The 23540-nt window shown below is 40.8% G+C and overlaps 1 protein-coding gene across 1 annotated transcript in view; it reads left to right on the forward strand.

Moving 5' to 3' along the window:
- Positions 1–23540, forward strand: part of AKAP13 (A-kinase anchoring protein 13) — a 158670-nt gene that overhangs the window by 113501 nt on the left and 21629 nt on the right. Inside the window, exons 11-17 of the mRNA XM_088538629.1 lie at positions 652–1022; positions 3976–4029; positions 6830–6892; positions 9210–9393; positions 9643–9751; positions 17891–17933; positions 18866–18971. Coding sequence (XP_088394755.1) covers positions 652–1022; positions 3976–4029; positions 6830–6892; positions 9210–9393; positions 9643–9751; positions 17891–17933; positions 18866–18971 — 930 coding nt within the window. The remainder of the gene's footprint in view (positions 1–651; positions 1023–3975; positions 4030–6829; positions 6893–9209; positions 9394–9642; positions 9752–17890; positions 17934–18865; positions 18972–23540) is intronic.

Below are 23540 nucleotides of genomic sequence, written 5' to 3' on the forward strand. Positions count from 1 at the left end.
CATCAGTCCCTGGGGCAAACACCATCTCAGACTGAAGGTGATATCATAAGCATCGTGTCTTTTCTACTAGCTGTGGGGAACACAGGATAAGCAGAGGCTGCTTTTAGGCTGTATTGTCAGCGTGTGGTCCCGTGCCAAGGAGAACCGGTTTGGGTTCTGCTTACTGCTTTTGGAGCAAGCTAAACCCAAAATTGCAGGATGAATCAAGACCTGTAATACAACACGGCTGATCCCATGGAACAGTATTTCTCAATTATAGCTGGATTTGGAAAATGCTGCAAACCCTGGTGTTAAACTTTTTGCTTAATGGAAAGTGGTTGGGGATGGGGATTGCAGGTAGAAGTGGCTGGAGATGCAGTTTCCTGGAAGCAGGATTCCCTGTGAAATGCTATAAAGTGAAGAAAAAGGCACATCTGGGAGCCCAGGACTGCGCTGACAGGACCCAGAGATGGAAGACACAGTAACAACAGAGAGCACTTCAACCTCCTCTGAAACCAGAACAAAATGTCTCCCTTCTCTGATGATTAATTTGCCTCATGCTCTCAACTAAGAAATATCACAAATAAATATATCTGCGTTTATTTAAAACGTTAAATGCATTTATCTAGCTTCGCTTTTAATTTTCTTTCCTTTTTTCTCCTTTTGCCGCAGCATCCCGAAGAGGAGCAGTCGGTGTGTGATGTCACCAGCTCCAGTTCCTCTGCCGACGACACCATGTCCTTGGAAAGAAACTCGTCCCTGGGCAGCGACACCTCCCTCCCCTTCCCACCGCCGCTGAACTTCATCAGGCCCAAGGACAGGTACAGTTTGGATGGAAGCTGCATTAACATGGTGGCCACGGAGGGAAGAGAGGGTGAAGCCGCTGGCTCGGGCGAGACGGAAGAGGAGCTGGACAGCATCACGGACGTGCCCCCGCATTCCTCCGTCTTGAGAAACTCCATGCGGCCGCTGTCCCCGTTCCGTCGCCATAGCTGGGGGCCGGGGAAGAACGCCACCAATGAAGCAGAAATCAATCAGAGGAGGTGAGTGAAGAGCTGCTTTGCTTTGCTTTGCACCCGCTCGTGCACGTTCGTGTGAGCTTTGTGCTTGATACAGTAAAAAGGAAAAGTGGGGATGTTTTTCTCTCTCTTTTTTTTTTTTTTTTTTCACTTAGCAGAGTGAAAAAAATCTCATAACATACATTTTTTTTTTTTAATAAAATTTCAGGATGAAAGTGCTTAATACTGCAGTACACTTCAGCTTTCCAGAGCATAGAAAGAATGACTCAAAGCTTATTAAAGCGGATGGAAATGCCTTGTAACAGATCTTCCATTTGAATCATCACTGCTCCTTTCTATATGAAGGGTTTTGTTAAAGGAATTATTGGAGAGGAAAATCTCATTGACCACAAAGTAAATGCAGTGCTGTTACTCTGACTTGTAGTATGGGCTTCAAGGTATTAAACAGAGGCTGCTAAATGTAGGGTAGTTGTGGTGGATAGTGTTGGATAGTTCCCGTGTGACTCTGGATAAATTTCAGAATCGGTTTCACTCCAGTCTCTCATAGACAGCACCACCTAAAACACATTCCCAGCATTCTTGGAGATGCCCAGGAAAATTCTCCGTTTGCAGTTTTGTTCTTTCAGAAAATTCAGTAGGGAAGGTCCTAATAGCAGAATGATGGTGAGACTTTTTTGTCAAGCATGAGAAGTTGAGAAGACCGTGAGAAGAAACGGCATCCTTTTCTAGAGCTGAAATGGAAATAGAAGATATGCACAAAAAATAACCTGAGCATTGGGCTCTCCAACCCCTGCTGTGCCTCATGTGTACAGGCACAGCTGAGCTTTGGAGGTGTCCCGAGATATACATAAGTATATATACATATACATAGATATCTGTGTATATATCAGGTGGAGGCTGCACATCGAGACCCAGCCCTGTCCCTGGGGGTGCAGCCTTGCTTTATCACAGATCTGCTGTTAAGCTAAACTGAACCTTGAGCGATGCCATAAAGCCCAGCCATGGACTACGAGTTGCTTGTAAATAGCTCTTGGGCAGCTGGGATGATCCCGTGGGAGCTGGGCATCTCCCTTTTGAAGTGCAGGCACATTAGGAGCTGTGTGTCTTGCTAAAGGAAGGTTATAAACCCTTCACCATTTAAAGCTAATACTGAAAAGCATTAAAGAACCTACAGGGTAACACAGGGTGAAAGGTGGTTTTTTATTTACTTTTATTATCATTTTTACTGCCACCTTTTTTGGACTTCCTTCCGGGTCCCCAGGTGATATTTAAATGAATAAAGCAATACCTATCGTGTAAAGATGCAACAGAATCAGCAGCAGTTATATAAGCTGGTTTATGATACAGTGAGTCCATAAGCTCATAAACTCATTTAAAAAGATTTATTTTTAAGTGTAGGGCCTCTTATGTAAGGATTTCTGAGAGTAATAAGCTGCATAGCTAGCAATTACTGCTAATACTTAACAGATGGAGTTAAGTTCTTCAGCATCAGGATTTGGAGGCAATTTATGATGTGGGAAACTACATCTATTGTAAATGTAAGATAATTTGAGTAAAGGAAAGGTAATTATTTTCATATGTTTTCAGATACGGCTGCCATTTCATAAGACTAGCTGTCACATAGGTTAATTAGAAGAGAAAAGCTGGATGGGTCTTAGCTGCTGTTTTGTTCCTGCTTTTTTCATGCTTTTGATACAAAGAAATTTGAATTATTTTTTTCTCTTCTCTGTTCTCATACACGGCTGTTGTGATGTTGGTGATTGTGTTGCTTAGTGGGCACGAACAAATACGCTGGGAGTGAAGCCCATAGCAGTGACTGTCATGCAGATGAGTTAAAATTGGGATGTTTGGCTGAGCATTTCTTTCATTCGTGTCTACTTTTCCAATTAAAGGAGAATATCTTTGACTTGTGAAAACCTTTTAAATTAAGTCACATGAAGTGCAAGCCTTATCTAAGGTCTGTCCTGTCAGACACCTCTCTGACCCTTCAGCTTGCTAATTAATGGAGAAGCCGTTTAACCAACAAAGGTGGAATTGCCACCAGAACAAACCCAAGGACCAACCCAAGGAGAGGGGCAGGATTGCACTAGCAGGATATGGAGGGGAATCATGTTGCCTTTTACAATAGCTGCTAAATAAACCAAAGAAAAAGTGATTCCCATCGGAGTATGGAGCTTTCAGCCTGTTCCAGCCCCTGTCCAACCCCCAGAAGGTCTCTCCATTGCCTATGGAGGCAGCTGGGTTGGACTTCAACAGAGCTGCTGGTGTAGGACCTGAGGAGCCCACCTAAAAAGCCACCTTCTTTATGATTTGATCTTTCCTGGTGTTACAGATTTTCTGTTGGTAAGAGGGGAAGGATAAAATTTTGTTCATAGAAAGTATTTTAAAAATCCAACCATCTCAAATAAAATGTGAAAATAGACCCAGTTCTCCTCCTTTTACACCTTTCTCCTCAAATCTGTTTCATGGCTGGTCCTCATGTTGCTGTTAAAGACATAAAGATGATTAGCAAGGCTGCCACAAAAGGGATGTTCATCCTTGGCTAATTCTTCACATTCATAGTGGATGTTAAGTATCTCTCTTTTCACAACAGTGCAGTGTTGTTAATGTTCATGGCTGGGAAAAGAAATGACTGCATTTTTCTCTGATGGACTAAACACTGCAAAACTGAAGCCATTGTTAATTTGGCTGTTAACAGCTGCTGTCAAATAGTTTGTCCTAATCTAAACTTAAAACTGACTTGGGTTTGGCAGCAGCTAAGCTGCAGCACTGTCAGTACCTGTTCAATTTTTTTTAATTCTTAAAAAAAATGGTATGAGAGAGATATTATTTTCTTGCTTTCGTACTTCATTTTGTATTTTCTTCAGCATTTCCATTCCCTCTGTTATTTGTGTGTTGGGGATAATAATTCTTCAGCTGCCGTTTGTTCGTTTTATTCCATTCGATTTGCTGACCACTGTCCATGATTCATTTTCAGTTCATTGCGAGTTCTGGGGGATGGTATAAAGAAGCCTCCCATTCATAGGAGAAGGTACAAAGCCAACTAACTTGACTAACCCTTTTGCGTTTGAATGTCTACTAACCTACTCTACACAGAGTCATGTCAGCTAACGTGGGGCTGGGCACTGCCTCTCCAAGCAGTTGTTTTACAGAGTTGTGCATCCAGCTTGGCCACCTTCCTCCTTTACTCCGACATGGGCCAATTTTTATGACTTGTAGAGCACATGAGAAAGCCATTTCCTCCAGGGCACTGTGCTGGTGCTTTGAGAAAACTTTAACGTCATTTTGTGGGGCTTTTCCACATGTAAGATTTTAAGTCATATTGAAATCATTGTTTATCTGAACAAATATTTTCAGTTTTTTTTTTAAAGCACATCAGAGAGCAGTACCAAGCCCTGCATGGTGGACACCTGAGGGAAGGGTCTCAAAGTCAGAGAGTACCCTGCAGATGATGATCACAGATGGTGATGACTCTAGTTTTGCTCTTTTGCTGTTTTTGAAACCATCTTCCTAAAAAATAGAAAACAAGTATTTCTGCTTCTATACACTTTTCTTTGTTTTCTTCCAAAGGGCATACTTTCAGTTCCTCATCCTTCATGTAAATACACATTTTCATACATTTAACCTTAGAGCTGTCTATTACCATATGAAGGAGATTTTTGACTTAGCAGCCATGTCGGTTGCCTACTTTTATATATTTAACTTCTCTCCTTCCTTCGGTGGCTGAACCTCTGCTGATCTCCCATAGCCTGTGCCCGTCCTCCTGTGGCAGGTTATTGGAAGATTTCTTTTGCCTTGGGGTTACCTGCAGTATTGCTCTAGGCTACCTAGATGTGGAAAAAAATGTCCGTATCTTCACATATGGAAAAAATGTCACTGTGGCCTTACCCCGTGCTTCAGTGTAAATGCAGGCTTATGAGGAGCACCATACAGTTCAGGGGAGGGCTCCTGAAGGAAAAAAGAGGAAGGACACAAGGAAGAATATGGTTTTTGACTTCTGTGAAGCCAGTCTATTTGCATCCCTCTCTGCCTTGTAGGAAGACAGAGGAAGCAGTGCTTCTCAACTCATGCAAATGAGCATCTTTTTGTTATCTTTATGTTAATACTCACACAGTTCCAACAGAGGAGTCTTGAGTCAAGTCTGAGACACTGAGCTTACATCATCAAGAATTATGTCTCATAGGCAGTGTGAAATACCTAGTAATTTGTGCAAATTTATGATAATTCTTTCATAAGCATTCTCTCTTCCTTTTTTTTCTGGCCTCCCAACCATTTTGATATCATCTTCTCCAACACTCGTTGCAGAGTGACAACCTCAAACTGATTCCAGCAATTCATGTTCTCATCGAGGCTGCTGTATATAATAGATCTCCCCCACACCGGCCCTCCAAAGGCTCCATTTTCTGTGGAGGGCTTTTCCTCTATATACAATGACCTCCGCTCAGTTTTTATGGAGTTGCCAACAGATTGTGGGTGGCTCACCAGCAGGATGGTAATTCTGCCAGTCTCTGTTTTCCATAGCTCTTGCCAAGAGGTCTTTATCCTTCTCTGAGATCTCCCACCACTCCAGGGCACTCACTTTGTTTCTGCCTCTGTCTCCCCCCTCTCTCCCGTCGTCCTCTGTCCTTCCCTGCCACTTGAGCATTTTAGATTGTCACTGTAAAGTGGCAAGAATCAGGAATAGATGCACCTTTACAGATACACTATCTGGGGTAAATGTGATCTCAACGAGGAATTTTCTCTCTCCTTCCATTCCTAAGTACATACAAGAATTACTGACTCGTGCAAACAAATCAGTGAAAGGAAATTAGTGCAAGAGCAGCTCCAGTGGATGAGGCCAAAGGCCCATTCAGCTGCCCATCCTGGTGGCTGTAAGCAGGTGGGCAGGGAGTGTAGTCCAGGGAAGCAGAGCTGATACCTGCCCATGTTCCTGTCTTAGTCCTCACTTACCTCTGCTCAAGTGATTTCCTGACACCGCGGGGATGAACATGCTGCCAGAAGCACAGACTGAACAGATGTATCGTACAGATGGGTTTACTGTGACCATGAAGGCTTATTTCTTTCATGACCTGAAGAAAGTATTTAATCCCCTTTCCTCACTAACACTTCCACATGTTTTGGCCCTTGATGTATTGGAATATGAAGGGCAGGTTTGCCTTCATAAAGCTTGTTCAGGGCAGTGTGCTGAAGGCTGCTGGTGAAGAGTACCCCGAGCTGCAGTGCGCAAAGTCCTTTAGAGGTGTCTTCACCCAGTTAACATTCTTGATCAGACAGGTACTAATTTTTGGAATTCCCACTCTCAAACCCTTCTAATTTTTTTCTGTGTTGTGCAGTTATGGAAAGGATACAAGGCAATGGCAAAAAAACATGTGCTGGCAGTGGCTTTAAACCTTCTTTTGTATCATCTGAGGATTTTTTTTTTCAGATTTTGGATGAGAGATGCTAGAAAAATACTGATTATTACTAACATAATGGCTATGTGATTCGTAATGCAAACGTAGCTTTGGTGTGTTTGGTCCTGCTTTCCCTCAAAACGTCTCTCCTCCCGAGGAGCAGTTTGTCCAGTATGTTGAGCACCCACTGATGGGATCGGTCCGAGGGAAGCGTGCGCTGTCTTACCACCCATTCGGTGGTGACCAAGGACCTCCATCATTTGGGGAAGTCTGGTGTGTTCTGACAGCCAGAAATACCTATTACCTATTGCACTGATTTGCGTGAGTGTGGTTTTTTCCTAAAGATACATGAGTGAGAGTCTTTTAACATTGACCCTTTTCCATAACAGTCCAATAATCACAGCCCTTTTCCTTTCTTTGCCTCTCTGATGTTCCCAGTTTGAGCTGGTGTCCCTCTGGCGTACAGTTCATTGCCATGGCTCCTGACTTTAACTGTAGAAGGTACGGTATAAATGAATGTGCGGCGGCAGCAAAGGAGCACTGCAAAACCTGCCTTGTTGCCCTCTCCTGCCCAGGCTTTTCCTCCGCTGCTCTGGCTGAAACGTGCACGTGTGTTTTTGCTTCGGCTGCTTTTTCAGCAATTAGGCTCGGAAATGGGTCTTCTAAAAACGGGTGCAGGTGAAGGTGGTGGCTGCTTTCCGATGGCCTTGAGTGTTAAAGAAGCTGCACTGTTGGGTTAGAGTTGCTGTTTTCCCTGTGTTTTGCAGCAGCGATAGTCAGAGCGATAATTGTGAGAGCCAAGTAATCAAAGGGAGAGTTAATGTGATTCAGCTCTGTTTTGTTCTGGACATGTCTTATAAAGGGTTTAAGCTCATACAGACTGGCTCTTTGTAAATTGAAAGCTCTAGTTTCTTCTTCAAAGAGGCTAATCATGTAAAACCTCTGTGAAAAAACTATCTGATAGCCACAGATGAAAATTTCCCAGACATTTAAAATACGCATTGTCTGTAAAAAGTCCAGTGTTGGGATTAATGCTTACAGGTCAGATCTTTTCCTGATAATGTGCATTAACATAACTGCGGGTCTGTCTCCCAGACTTTATAGCTTCTGTTTTCCTCTGGCACTTCTTGCTGGTTGTGGGTAGAGCTTTTCAGCTCTTTTTCTGATGACTAGATATTTAAGAAGATGACACTCTGCACTTGAAGTTGCAGAATTGATTAGAATTTGGTCCAGATGCGCTGACTAACAAGGCCAGTATGACCAATTGATGACAAATTGATGGGCTGCATAATAATATTTGAAGTTTTGAGCAGAGTTATGTGTGTCACACCAAGCTGCATGTTTTGTTTGTTTGCTTTGTTTTCTGTGATATCACAGTTATCTTGGGGTAGAAGAAAAAAAATGTTTCTCTGTCCTAGATAATCAATAGGAGAGGGACTGATTTCACTGTGCAGGTATTGTCGAGTTAAAATCTTCCTGAAACAGATTAAACTGTAAGTGCCCCAGCCAGTCTCTTTCTCACTAACTAACATGAAAAAGTCTTTGCTAAATCTTACTCAAGATTTATTGCAATTTTTGCTTTGAAGATATATTTATCAGCCACTTAGTACTTCTAAGGAAATGTAGAACATGAGTAACTACTGTGCAAGTCTACCTGAATTTAAAACACCTCTGATTTAGAGTTTTGGGGTTATTTGGGTTTTTGTATGTTTTTTTCCTCTTAAATTTGTTTGAATGTTGGATGTTTGGCTACTCAAATCTCGTGATCAGCCTGAAGCTGAGATGTTATTTAGGGTAGGCCATACTTCAACCCAAACTGTATTGACATAGATGTGCTAGTGTATCTGGAGATGAATCCCAAACTTGCAATGGATTCATTGATGCTTGGCCTCAATGCTGAGGAAGGTCAGAAGCAGAAGGTCAGACTGACGGAAGATCAGGTGAAAATAATCACATGTGAAACATTGTTTTGGAGTGTATTTAGCATTATTTTGTGTAGAGATCACTTGTCTGTCCTCAGCAGCTGTCTCTACAAACAGAGGTTGCCCAAACCTGTCATATGTACCAGTTCTGCAAGCAAAAGTTTTATATTTTCTTTAATTTTGAGTGATTTTATCTGGCTTCACTGGACAGACCTAGTTTTATAAGCAAATGATGTTAGGACTGATTGGCTAATGGAGACACATTTATTGAATTAGGGGGGTTAAAAAGAAGGAAAAATAAACCAGCTTGCACTGTAAGAAGGGCATTTTCAGCACTAAAGCCTCTTATAGTGACAAGTGCTAAACAGATTCAGAGGATGCTCTGCAAAGAAGAATATTGCACTCAGTCTGGCTCTGATTCCGTGGCTGCTGAGAGCTGTAGTTTCCAAGTGCAGGCAGCAGTGGGCTGTGCAGGTAGTTCAATTTGAGTGGCTGCATTTAAGGGGAAACTAGCAAAGACAACAAAACAGAATATGTAGAAATACCCAAATCTTTAAAACTGATTCTAGATTTTCCTCTGTACCTGTCAATCGGGAGAAAAAATATGGAAAAGTCTACTGACCCAGGAGTTTGAATGGTTATTCCCAAGCAACCCTGATGTCTCAGTAGAGACACAAAGGTACTGCTATTTGTTCTGAAGAAAATGTAAAGATAAATGCTTCCACTGCCACCTACATTTGGTCCTTGAGAAGTAAAACGTTGAGAAATAACATAAGTGTTTCCCTCGGTGGTTCAGCTAGGGATTGCATTCTGTTGTATGCTTGAAGGCCCTATGTGATGAAAGACAGTAGGCAATGAGAATCGGTCGGGATTTAACCCACTTGTTTTTCCTTCAGTTACAGCCTAGAAGGCCTTACCGGGGACCCTGGTGAGAACAAGAAGCCCTCGGCCAGCTTGGAGACCTCTTCTCTGAGCTCCAAGGATCTCCGACGAAGTCCGCTGGCCAGCGATGAATGCGGGTCCCTGGTGTCTCTCACTGAAGAACTGGAGCAGGCAGAAATCAGAGACTATGATCACCAGGTAAAGCTGTCCAGCTTTCCTGGTGTTTCATCTGTACAGCTCAGCTTCTGTTTTTGGTAGCCCCTGCCTTTCTCACCTATTACCTTATTCTAGGAAAAGTGTTCTTGTTTTTATAAATTTTCAGCTGTTTGACTTTTAGTGTGATTTTCAGTCAGCACAAGGCCTGAGCTGTTATCTGAAATGGGTGCGAAGCTGCTGGGTTTGACATGTTCGCTCAGTGTTTTTTCTTCTGTTTTGTTTTTTCCTCAGATGAATCAAAGATCACAGCCACAAGGATTTAATTTCTGTGTCTCTGCTGTTTCTTCTCCACTGACCAAATCTATGTCTCTAATGGCAATTAGTAAACCAGTGCTGGACAGTAAGTAAATTTTCCATTTTCCATATCCATTCCATATCTGGTATTATTAAGCATCTCTTGCTACCTTCCCAAGGCAGAATTAATAACACCTGCTGTTTCTTTCATGTATGATGTGAAATATCGATGCTCACTATTGCATGGATCTGTGGGTAGATAGGCAGACCTCATGTAGTTTGTATCCTTATTTCCTTCCTACCAGCATCTCTCTGGTGTTATTAATTCTGTGGTTCCTTTTTTTTTTTTTTAATTAGACAGGTATCAAAACTATGATTTATTGAGTTTGTTGTAGAAAAACTCTATTTGAATTTAACATCCTTTCAGAATTGTTTCCTCTGATATTGAGGTAAATTCTGCTTGAATTCTAGTTTTCCTAATTCTGGGTTTTTGAAAGCTGAGATGTAGAAACTTGAGAACACATCCCTTGGTATCACTGAGGGAGCTTGTTGCTCTTTCTTTATTTTGAAATAAATGTTTTGGGGCATAATTTATTGAATCACATTTCTGAAGAAAATGTCAAAAGACAATTAGGTGATTTTTTTCTACTTAATTTAGCTTAACTGATGCAGCAACAAGCATTTAATTTTGCAGCTTCACAAGGTTTATATTTTGAGTTGAGCCATTCAGAAGGCCGCAGCTGCATGTGCTTAGGAAAGGCCATGTTGCACATGTTTTCATTTTCAGAAATTGGTTTATTTTTTAGCTCACATCTCATTGGTCAGTAGTGGACTCTGATCTTTTCCTCTTTCTTAACATACTGCTTTCTTGCAGTTATGTAATACCCATCTTTGGGCTACTGCATGCAATTATGGGTGCAGGGTTGTGGTTGTCTGTACACTGCAATTAGCGCTATTCCTCGTCCCCACAAATGAAAACAGCAGCTGTTTTGTTTTGTGGTCAGTAGACCAATCATCTCCCAGTGGATTTAGCAGATGGGCAAAGGGTTTATTTGATGGTTGCATGTTTTTGATGAGTTTTGTCATGCAGATTCAATCTGGTACTGTGCTTCTGAAATTAATGCCAAAACATTAATGTTAATGGAAGCATCAGATGCAAGTGGAGCTGTATTGAAAAATCAGAAGTTCTGCAAAGCTTAAAGGGAAAAGGTACTTTAAACCGAGGCATTTTAGTAATTTAGGAAGCTTGCTGGAAGAAGCTCACAGAGATTGGGCTATGTAGGAGACACTTAAATTCTTTGCCCTCATTCTTCCATGATTAATAAGCATGTGGCCTAACGAATGTGTCCCCCAGCAACAGTAACCAAAACACTGGCAAACTTATCCCATGAAAAGATCAGATTTTGCTCTGTATGATGGCTCACCCTCTTTCCTCCTTGTGCTGAAGGCCTTCATTATTTTTTCAAGCAACCAATTCATTGGCAATGCTTCCAGTTGCTAACCAAACACTATAAATAACTCAGCTAACTCCCAGAAAACAGACTCTCGTGGTGGTTAAGAGAACCTGGCAGGCTGATGCTTTCCTCCTTCTTGCTTGAGACTTTCCTCAGGAAGGAGGAACCTCGCAGAAGTTTACAGTGATGGAGGATTTGTACCACCACCAGATAAATTCCAACTTTTTCACAATTTTCCTGTCTCATGACCCAGATTAAAAATACCATCAAGGCAGTTATCCTTCCATTTTTATGCCAGTCTAAGCAGAGTGGTCTCTTTGTGAGAGAAGGAACAAAGAGAAAGTATTAAAATATCTATGTGGATAGAGCTGTGGAGCTAGCTGTGGAGGAGCTAGCAAGGTTCATGTTTGAGAAGGACATCTTCTAGCTATGGACATCGATGTTAAAATGACTAATGCTTTTGTGTGCTTTCCCTTCTCAATAGCTAATTTGTGACACCTCTGCAGGCTCTCTCTCTTGTAGGAAGGTGGTTTGAAGGAAGCATCCAAAAGCATTACTCGCGTTGGAAATTTAGGTCATGGATTCTCTTCCCACTCAGACAGTTGACATAAATCTCTTCATTCTACCTCCATTACTTTGAAGCAGAAGTGGTGGTACCAGTTGGAGAGGTGACCATAACAACCTAGGGCCTTTTTCAGAAGATCTGAGGTTACATAATATAAAGTTTCTTGTACCATTTAGCTTTAACATTCCTGTTATTGCAGCAGAATACTTAAAAGCCATGCAAAAATAAATCTTTTGTGTATTGGGGATAAATTCTGGGGAAAACTTTAATTGTCCGTGTTTCTTCCTTTCACTTACATAATTTTGTCTTAGGTGTTTTTAAAAAAATAGTAATAATAATAATCCTTGACCCCTGCAAAGATGTCTGGATGATAAAGAAGCAACATGTTTTGCACAAAAGCTTCAAAAATTAAATTGAGTAAATAAATGGAGAGCTTTCTCCTGTCTTTCTATGTATTGTCATAGGTACTGAGATGGGAGAAGCTTCCAAGAACAAGTTTCTAACCCCCACTTCATTTGTTGTCTCCAAAAGTAGCTGTGGCCACTCACAACTGCTCTTCCTTTAGCGTTTCGCAGGGAGCGGTCACAAGAGCTGCTGGCTGGAGCACTTGGCAGATTGATTTCAGCTCTGGAATAGCAAATCTCCAGTGTGGAGCATTGTTCTATAGCCAGGAACTGCTATAAATAAAATCACCAAAATGGATGTTGAATTGAACTGTGCTGGAGGACATTGTTCTATTTACAGTATTATTGTTCATCGTGACTTTTAGTCTAAATAGATACTAGACTACAGAAGAAAGAAGAGAGTGTTTTCCAGTCATGTCCTAGAGCAGTGGAAGAGCTCTGTCTGAAAGGGTCTAAACAAAATGGGTATCTGAATCTTACTAAGAATTCCTCAATTTAAATGCCTTCTACTGGGTCCATCTCTAGGATTGTGCTGCATTAGGTGATTAAGTTGGAAAAGTGTGAACACAATTTTAGTCCCTTGAGGTGTTTGCTGCTTATGACTAATGACTGAAGGAAAATTTCAGAAGAGTTTGCTTGGCATTGCATGTTTTGCATGAATATTTCTCAGCTAATATCTTCATATTCTGAATTCATCTCTGCAGTAAGTTATCAGCAGTGCAAGAGCTTCTCTTTGTATGTGGCCAAGAGGACATGTGCTGGGTTTCAGGCTGGAGGTTACAGTCAAATGACAGGAAGGTTTGATCCCCTCAGAGATTTCCATAAATAGGTTATGTGGCTTGCTGATATCAGATGTGTGCTGTAGACTTTTTTTGTTTTTTCAGAAAATATATAGAATAGCACTCAATATTAGTATTCAACTATGCAGCAATTTCAGTTAAAAGTAGAGTGGTTGGTAGGTTTCTACATCTCTAAAAGCCATACTTTTAAACAATTATGTTTACATAGCAACAGCCTTGCAACTTCTCTTAACTACTTTTTTAAAATAATTTATTTTTAAAGTGTGCAAAGTTTTCAGGAGAGCCCATGGGCAAATACTAGGGATTTCTGGAAAGGTGCTAGCAGTACTAGTGCATAAATAAAATTTCACATATTGAAATAAGTAGAAGAGTCGTAACATATACAAGAGAATATACTTGAAATTGTTTTCATTTTCTGTTGCTAGTGGGAGATTTTATGTCACAAACTGATTGCTGAGTTTAGCACTCTGCCTGACAGACTCCTCACATGGAGAGGACCAAACAGGCTGCAAAGGGTCTTTTCCCTTACTGAGGCAGTTTCTTTAAAACACGACTACAAATTTCAGAAGAAGGCAGTAGAAGAGAGCTTATTTTTTCTGTTTTATTTTTGGGAAGAAAAGAGAGTTTAAGTCACTTAGCTTTAAAGTTGGAAGCCTAACATGAGCAAAACATGGTGTCTTTAGGAGTGGAAGTGGCAAGAACTTCTCCACATGAATAAGATCAACATTTGAGTTGTACCTGTACCTAAAGCTTCAGAGCATAATTTAACCAAGAAAAGTGCCATTATCAAATATCCTGTTTTGCTGTAGTTTGATTCCCTGGCAGTTCAGTGAAACAGGTGTCATTTGAGCAGAGACCAACTAACTTATTGGTTTGGGAAAATAATTGGTCACATGCAAGTCTTCATTAAGAGTTCCTATGGGAAGATGCCAGCAAAGATAAGGACAGTGGTGAACCTGGCAACAAAAGCGGGGCATCCTCTGAAGTCTGCACATTCTGCATTCTTTGTTGCTTGTGCCTTTTCTGAAGCCAGCTGCTTTGCAGACGTTTCTTTTGTTTGGTTTTAGTTTGCTTTGGCTTCCTTCCTTTCCTTTCTATTATTGAATGCATTTTCAAGCATGCTCTAATGTCTACTGTTAACCCACTTCTCAGCCCTTGGACGGACTCGACCATCCAGACGAATCTCCTTCTCCTTCAGCATCTCTCCGCTCATTCCTAAGTCTAAAACTCTCTTTTCTATTGGCTCTTCTTCCAGTGATGAGGAGGAGGAGCTGGATAGTAAGTAATCATTTTCTATGCATTGCAGCCAGTATGGGCGAAAGCAAGGGGGAATCTGTGTTTCTGCTCTAAACCTTGCAGTTTTACATTGCAAACATTAAGCTAACTGCTCTGTTGCATCATGTCTAACAGCGTTACCTTAGTCCTGTATGTGAATGCTAACAAAGGGCAGAATAGAAGGATTATAACTATAATCCGAAATATTTTGTCCATCAGCACCTTCGTCTTATCTAGTTAGTGTTGGTTCTTATCCAGTTGATGAGTGCTATCATCTACTGTCGTAACTGGTGATATTTTCATTACCTTTTTATTATAAGAAAAATAATTGTCCTGAGATTATTGCAGTACATGGATTTAAGAGAAGACAGAGATCCTTGCCCTTCATATGCAAGAGTACATTGCTTGGTGAGAGCAGGAAAGAAGAGAGAAGCCCTGATACTAAAGTCTGAGAATCTTGATTACAACTTCACTGCTATTGGCTTGAGCATAAAACATTACATTGAAGACAAAACACCTTAAATCTCCCAAGTCTTCACTATCTAGGTTGAGACAATAAAATCAGAATAATTTTGGCATGCAGGAGAGTACTATATGGTAGCTTTTTTTTTTTTTTTTTTACTTTTCGTGTTCAATTGCTAGCAGAAAGACGAGCAGAGCAAGCCGAGCTTGAATTAAAATCATTTACTCTCCTTGTTTTTAATAGGCACATAAAAGATATTGACACTGCTTCCTGTCTCTTCAGTATATTTTATTAGTATGTTGAAATGAGACAACTGAAAAGATGATTGTCTTTTATCTATAGTGAAAAAAACAGAATGACTCTGTTGGTTCTAATAAAAGATTTGCCAGGAAACCTACCCCTATCTTGGTGCCCATGGTGGCTTAAGGGATGTTTCTTTCCAGCCCTACAGGTTTTGGTAGCTTCCCTAACTGAAAAAAAAAAAAAAAAGCCCTCCATACCATCCACTGTGCATACCTGTTGTAGGTATCTACTTCTGCTTTCCATCTCCTTTCTTGATTGTGCATTTGCTTCATGTTGCAAGAAAGTCTTCTCCTCTTTTGGGGTGTCCTGTGACGTGTTTTGATATTTTGCTTTATTTCATCCTGTAACAATCCCACCACCTTGGCAAGTCCTCATAGTCAGTTCAGGGTGTAACAACTTTTTCAGGTTTTTTATTAGGCAATAGTTATCTTCTTTTCCTCAGCAGTGCTGCTGTTACAGATGAGCTTTTAGGAATGTCTGATACTGTCTCAAACTAAAATGTTGCCTTCTTTGCATGTGTTTTATGCCCTCATATTTGTGGGTACTGTGGTGACTTTATATAAGGTTGGTTTAGCCACAGCTATTCATAAGATGCTTTGACAATGGGTATTTTTCATGCAGTAATCCTGGACCTTATATTTTTTTCCATGTCTTTAGGGTTCATTTCTCGTAAAAGGTTGGATGTATTTGCCTTCCGATTAAGCTTGTATTTCAATCATCTTTCTTCAATGTCTCCATGCCCCAGCTTCTTCTCTAAAGCACAGAGAGTTAGTTTGTTCAATATGGGGTATTTAAGATGCAAATTTCAGATGGCTTGACAAGCCTGGCTGTGCATTTTAGAAAATGGTAGATGGTTATTATCAAGCTTCTGCACTTCTTGGCACCCAAAAGTCTAATTACCGCCAGAATTAGGGAGCTGCAAGCTGTTTTTCTGCTTGCAGTCTGCTAGTCCTGCTGCTTCTCTTTTTCCTAAAGAATCTTGATGAATTATTTCAAGTCCAGCTACCATATGAAATAATTTTGTTGGGTAGTGTTCAAATGCTGTTCAAATAAGTATACCAAAATTTGGCTGCTAACTCAGTTTCATTGGACATAGATAGAAGGTCTGAGTTTCCTGCAGAATTAACTTATTTTGTGAGTTGTGAAGTCTGGCCATGCACTGGCTTTCATATTTCAGTTTTGAGCCTGGTAATGAAGTATAAAAATTAAGGGTATAAATCTTCCTTGCCTCCTCCCACCCCAAAAAAATGCAGAAGGTGAGAAATTATCTTCCATTTTATGCTCATCTTTATGGGTTTTGTAGCCTGTAGCTGCACGTTGGTCATATGGTGCTATATTGTAACCTAAAGTTCAAAACTCTAAACAGGCTTTCAACTTGATTAATGTCTGTATCTGTTTTGCCTGTCAGTGTCAAGTCTTCCATTTCTGTGATTAAGCACTGTCTCAGTAAGAATAAATAGCACGTGATCAAAGTCCCCAGGCAATGTGCCTTCTCAAGGTGCTAAAAAACAGCCACGAACAACAAATTATGATGAGTCTTCATTGTGCATTCTTTTGTTTTTCTCACATTGTTAACTGTAAAGAACCAGAATGGTTTGTGAAATATTTAAATCCAACTAAATTGAGTAATCTGTTTAAAAAAAAATAAAATACTAAGGATACTTAAAGCAAGCTAGAGCAGATACAAGAACCAGAATCGCTAGGTTGTTAACCAGGGACAGAAGTGGGAAATCTATAACTTGCCTGTGTGGCCAGTTTAGGTACTTAGATGTTAGACAACATATATATAGGTTTTTTTTTTTTTTTTTTAAAAAAAAGGTATAAACAGCATAAAATTGAATAAATTTTATTCCATATATGTTACAGTATTAATAGCTGATGTATTCGAGATAGATCTTTAGTTAGATGGAATGTTTAGCTAGTAATGAGGGAATGCCAATACTTTAGGTTTTTCAGTGTGAAGAATTGATATTTCCTTTTCAGGCTTTTGTGGGACTTGAATCAGCATATAGGAAAATGCATGTATTAGAATAATAAGGCATAATGTTGTAGAGATTTTCTTAATGCTCTTATTACTTTTGGGCAAAGGATTGTCTTTTCCTCCGTTGTCAAGTGGCTTTTTGCATTCACCCTTAGCTTTAACATTTTAACAGAACTCAAAGCCAAAGTACTGTTTTTCTTGCGATATACATGCAGAAGCCCAAGGACATGAACAGTTGTGCTCCTGTTTGTGTAAATGATGCTGGCGATGGGGTTTTTAGAGTCCTGACAAACCCACTTACTCCGTTGAGATCTTCTCCCCTCCGGATCAGTTCTTTTCAGTGTTCCTTAATGGTTCTGGGAAATGGTATCAGCTCCTTCCTCTGCTCCAGATGCATTATGCAAGCAGGTTTCTTGGTGTATAAAGAAATTGTGTCATTGGCAGGGCTTCAGTTGCCTGTAGAAAGTCAGACTTTCCTCAAGCACAGTTTTGTGTGACTAAGCTCGAAGTCTGAAACGGTTTGTGGAAAATGGAATAAGGCTTCTCTTGTTTCTCTTACTCTTTATGAAGTGCTTCAGGATTTTGATGGGAAAATGAACTATAATTTTATCAAGCAAAAATGTTTTATACATGAAACCCGGATATGTTGCACAATAGATTCTTTCTATTGGTGCATAAATAAAAGTATTGTGGCAGAATGGCTCTCATTTATATGTGTTGCCATTAAATTGGCAGTTCTGAATCATGTATCCTGGTTTACTAGCAAAGATAACAGTTTCATATCCTCTGCTTAGAAGCTGATGAATGATAAGAATATTAAGCAGTCTTTCACCTCGGTGTCTAATTTGAAATCACCTGAGGATATGGGGAATGGTCTTTATCCTAGCAAATGATATCTATTCTAAGCACCAGCTGATAAACATTTTCCAACCTGTTTTTAAAACCACTGAGCTAAGATTGCAAGCTAACGTTTCCATTCCCATCCCTCCGTCTTTTGCAGCTACCCGGCAGTTCAGCGGCCCCAGCAGCTCCTCAGTTCAAAGGTACAGTATATACTGGTGATACCCTCTCTTCCCTATTGGAACTCCTGCAATGTGCCCACATTTTGAAGACTGAACCCTTCCTAGCTCCAATGACCTTCTGTTGCATTTGCAAATGTCAAGACTTGTGAAGATCCATTCCTGTCTAAAAACTAAATAATATTTTGTATCACAGAATATGAAAGATTGTCCATTGAGGGCCTTATCTCTAACAGTGAATAGTTCTTAAGGCTTTGTGCTTATTCACAGATAGTAGCATTTCAGATTATATATTATTAAATTATATTAGTTTACCAGGGCTTACTTGTTACTCCTTGCAGGTAATTCTGTCTGTATTCTTATAATGAAGGCAAAATTGATCATGTTTTTGTATGTTACTCTGCATCCTTGCAAGCTGTAGCAAGAAGAAAATCTTTGTGATGAGTGCTGGCTTTAAAAGTCCTTTCCTGCCTGTGGAAGAGGGACAGCATTTGTGGCACTGAAGGAGCTGGGTGTCTGGCATCTGCCTTACTTTCTTGTGTCACTCCTGATGCTTTCCGCTGTGTTTCTTGAATACACCAAGATCAAGATGCTCTTGATCTGTTTTCAGCCCTGTTTTCCACTCTCTGATTTCATTAATCTTTCTGTCATTTTGCTTTTGGTTTATATGTATTTTGTGTTGTTGGCAGCAGTTTAGTAGTTATTTGGCCATTGGAGCAGCAGAGGGTGCTATGACATGGATTGAGAGTGAAGATTACTTAAAAACAGAGGATATCTTGAAACATGTGACAAGACTTGATTGGCGTTTTGTCTTTACTTTATCGTTGTTCATATAACACCATAAGGAAATCATGAGTCTATCGGATAATAAAAATGCATTTGTGCTTTAAAAAGCATTAATTCATTTAATAGATGCTGTAGGAGGCAAACCAAACCAACCTCTCTTTTCATTTTAGAATATCTGAAGAGAACACCAGTGTCCCCTCTGGCAAAAGTGGAACAAAAGTCAGTCGCACCTTCAGCTACCTCAGGAATAAAATGTCCAGCAGCAAGAAGAGCAAAGTAAGTGGTACTTGTAATTTATATAGCCACGTTGTTGGTACTTTTCTTTGTATAAATAATCATTTATCAGGCTCAGAGGCATCTGCAGCAGTTCCTCCTGCAAATCTCCAACCACTTGCAGCATCCGTCCTCCCAATTCCTGTAGCATGTTCTCAATACGCAACCTAGAGCGTGGCTGAGATGAGAGGTAGAAACATTCCTCTACCACCTTGAGATAAAGCAAGGTGGTTTTTGTAAAAAATTAAAAAAAAAAGAGAGATGATATTCCTAGGTATTTTATAAACTTTCAAACTCTTTTGGCTTTTCTATCATTTATTGGGAAAGATTGAGAGGCAAAAACACAAATGGTCGTAGCAGGAATCACATAAGTCTCTGCTTTTTGCCAGTCCTCTGCCATCAGCAAATAGTTACGAATTTCATAGTGCCAAAGTGTATTTCATGTGTCTTGTGTCTGTTTCATTTATTTATTTGTATTTATAGAAATTTGCCAACTGCTGCACAAGCTATTCAAAAACTAGCAAAGATCAATTCCACATTTCAATGTGTTTCCATAGGGTGGTGTTTACGGTTTTGTTCCAGTTTGGTTCCTTCATTATAGAGGATGGATTGTGCTTTGGTGTGAGTTAATGGTTTTGCAGGTGAGGTCTAATTATTACAGAACCAGAGGAGTACAATAAAACAAGGACAAGAACTATAAAGAAGAATTAGATGTGAAGGATGTATTGTATTTCCCTTTTATTTTTACTTTTCATACAAGGTTCCTGTGCCCTTAGAGATGACCAGTATTTCTATTATCCTCTTCATTTTGGAAGCAGTCTTTGAAAATGTAGGATTTCATTTGCTGAAATGTTCAGTACCGATCAGCTGAATTTCCTGAATATAGATATTGTTACATTATTACCAAATACTTTGAAAAAAGACTAGCGTTTGTTGCCTTAGATTGACCCTTCAAATTTAATCTGCCTTAGGTGATTTTTGTTTAGTTGGATTTTTTTACTTGAATCTGGCTTGTTTGCCATGTTTAAAGGACAGATGAATACGGCCTTACCTCACAGCATGCGGTGTTTATCATATAGCTAACTGATGTGCGGTTACTGTGCTGGCTATTGGAAAGCCCCTGAGAAGTGCAATGAAATGTTCTGAGCAGTCTTCAATTAGCAAGCAGGACACACGCTGTGGGGGTGACTATTGTGGCTCTCACAGCATAAGGACTGGATGAAGTGTATACGTAGGGGAGCTGTCACTTTGCTGCGACAAGCAAAGTTTTATTTTAGCATTTCCTGATGTACGCACTTGCTGTTTCAGCCTTCGTGTTCCTTTAGCAGGGCTGGCTTTGTGCAGTGTAATGGCACTATTACCTTTTGGTACATGTTCTTTCTAAATTGCGTCACCTTCCGCTGCAACCTCAGTAATGAAATGAGTGCTCACAGTGCATGGTTCCTCTTTATGGAAACTCTTCAGCGAATGCATGCCGGAGGTATCGGCGCTTCTGAGCTGTTGCTGCAATCTTTTAGGATGATGCTGTTGTCTACTGTAATGGACAACGTGCAAAAATCTGTTTACGCAGAAACCTCTGTGCAATCCACACGTGAGCAGCTGGGGATCGTTGTGCCCAGCCTGTTGACATGGTTGGAGATTAGTTTGTTGGTTCTTGTGCTTGCATGTGTAGGCTCTAAAGCAAGAACTGAATATACATAAACCAGTTGTGTTGAGAGAGGTAAGAAAACATGACAAGCATACATGGAGATATTTGCTCTGCTTCTATCTGTTATATAGGTGCTGTCTTTTTATTTTGGTGGTTTCATGATTGCGTCTTAAACTGTTGATTAAACCAGTTACTTCAAAATCGCGGCCATGATGGATGCTACAGAAACTGCAACACAAAGTAGTTTTAATGGTTTTACCAAATGGCAAGACATAATAGCATCCAAACTAAATATTCTGTTTTTTCCTCTCTGAAATGCTTTAGAGCTTCAGCTATGCATTTAAACGATTTGGCCCAAATGTTCTTGGGAACACTGAATTCTCAGAAGCATTATGGCAGATGAAACCGTAAGAGTTAACAAGTTAACAAGAAAAGTAACAAACCTTGATAGAGGAAGTTAAACAGGAAAGAGCTGGTTTCTGCTTTTGTCTGAGCTGTTAGGGAGAAGCTTAGAGTCCTTTCCAAACAAAATTTGCTTTTCCCCAAACCTGGCTTCAGAAAAGCATCACTTTCCACAGTTAGCTGTAAAATAAAGTGTTTTAGAGAATACTCCTAATGGCAGTGACTCCTTAAAAATGTAAAAAGGCATGTTAAAAAAGAAAAGAAAAGAAAGATGCATGAAATGTTAACTGTAGAATAGGGATTACTGATACACATTTGTGTGAATTTTCCCGTATCTAGTGGACACTTAGTGTTCCTTGGGGATTAATCAGTGAATCTCTCCTCAAATCAGCAACGTGCCTGGAGGCACATATATGTAAAGTATAAAACATGCCTTCCTGTCAATTAGGAAGGAAAGTACTCTATTTTTTTTGGTTTTGGTCAAGCGCTTCAGAGAAATGATGACAGAAAATTTGCCTAGACTGACTAATTTCTCTTCAGCCTGACTTGGCGGTTGTAGGCAGTTTTATAGCACCAGCAGCATTTCGCTGCATCCGATGAGGTCCAAGTGTCCGAAGGCACTCGGAGACAGTGCGTGTTTGTCGGCTGTGGAGCAGGGTAAGCTCAGGAAACCTTTTTGCCTGGGAGATCTGCGGCGGTACCGTGTTTACCGCGGTATTTATAGCAACCCTGTGGTATGCTAAAATTCCCTTTTTGCCTATCGCGAGCGTCGCAGCGGGCTTGTTCTCCAGACCTCTCCACCTGTAGCGTTTGCAGCCCTGCGTTTGCAAGCCCGTCCTTCCTCTGCTGCCTGTTTCTCGCAGCACCCCGGGTCGGGGCAGCGTAGGACGAGAGCAGCGGAGCGACGTCTTCAAGGAAGTCGGCTGCCCGCAGCCCGTCCTCCTTTTGCTCAACATCTCGCGGTGCCAGCGGGGCCCCCGCTCGCCGTGGGCGATGGGTTAGTGCCCGGGAGAGCTGCGCTCCCGCCGCCGGGGCCAGGATGTCCATAAAATGGAGTAGATTTGGCGAAGTGCCCCAAATCACAGTGAGGCTAGTGGGACTCAAGGAATGGGAGGTAAGAGCTTCTTGATCGTGTCCGAGCGGGAGCCGAGGCTGCTGTGCACGTGCGGCTGTTTCAGACCCTGAGACTGAGGGGTTTTATCCCATGCTGGCTGTTCTTACACCTTCTTGGGAGTTTTTTAATATCCAACTCAGATGCCTGCTTAGGTGGCTCTTTAAGTCATGTTGGCAGTTCAGATACCAGAAGAAACTCTTTTTTTCTTCATTTTTTCCTCTTTTTAAAAGCTAGAAACTATCATAGCGGAAAATATCTCCTTTTGAGCATTGCATTTCAGTGTTACTGTCTCTGAGGTCGGCATCCTACGCTGAGGCTTGCTGTTTGCCTCTCAAAGGTGCTGCACCATTTCCTGTTTCTCACTGGAGCAGTTTGGCTTTAATGGCAGTGTTTTTCACAGTGATTTTCTGAAGGGTGATTAATATTGCAGCCTTTACAATTACTGGACTTTACATTAAACATCAGATACATTTAAAGAATGATATAGTAAAAGTCCTGCCAGTATTTTCGAGAGCCACAAGATCTGCCTGGAGTATAGGGTGACTTTCTCTCATGGACGTCTGATCTTTTCCAGTTCAGGCAATGGAGCAAACTCCAGTGTCTGTTTGGTGCCACCTGCCAAGAACAAAACTTCAGAGGTTTAATTTGTGAGCCCTTTCAGACAGGACCTGGTTAAACTTGGGCAGGTCGGTGGTTGCACAGAGCTTTGTGTGAGATGGTCACGGGATCCTGGGCAACGCTGATGGCTCGAGGAGTCGTCAGTGTGCCACAGAGCACACAAGTTTTCTGCTTCAGCCAAGATTCTTCCATCCTGCAGTTATGTTTTCACCTGTAGGACAAAATAGTGGTGGGGGACAGTAAGTAAAGCAGCATTTTTGTGTATTAAGGCTTTGCAGGAAAAGACTGATCCTGTTTTTTTCCTGGGATTTTGTGGGTGAAGGGCAACCTTATGATGAGTTACTAATTACTTGTCATCAGAGGCTCAAACATGTCCCTCTTGGGGTCTGCAGAACTCATTACTGCCTGTAACTGCCTCATGGCCATTGCTGCTACGGGCTGCTCTGCCCCTCTCTGATACTTGGGTTTCTACTGCAACAACAGTTAGCAATGGGCCCATGGTGTATAATTAACAGAATGCAGAAATAAGCTCACAGAACTTTTTGCTCATTTCTGGTTAAGCTTCTGTTCCAGACACCACAAAATCCTCAGTTAGTTAAAATTAGTTAAAATACAAATTTGCAGGTCATTCGTGTGATGAGTGTCTTGGTAGGGAGGGACATGTAAGGACAAGGAGTCAGTGATATTCAAATCTGAATTCCTTCTGTGGAGCTTTCTGTAGAAATCATAGGATAGACTTTCTGTTTGAGCAGATGCCAAATCCAGGGAATACTGCAGGAGATGTTTTCAG

The sequence above is a fragment of the Tinamus guttatus genome, unplaced genomic scaffold (assembly GCF_059628265.1).
Source record: "Tinamus guttatus ecotype Peru unplaced genomic scaffold, ASM5962826v1 Tinamus_guttatus_pri_ptg000004l, whole genome shotgun sequence".
Lineage (NCBI taxonomy): Eukaryota > Metazoa > Chordata > Aves > Tinamiformes > Tinamidae > Tinamus > Tinamus guttatus.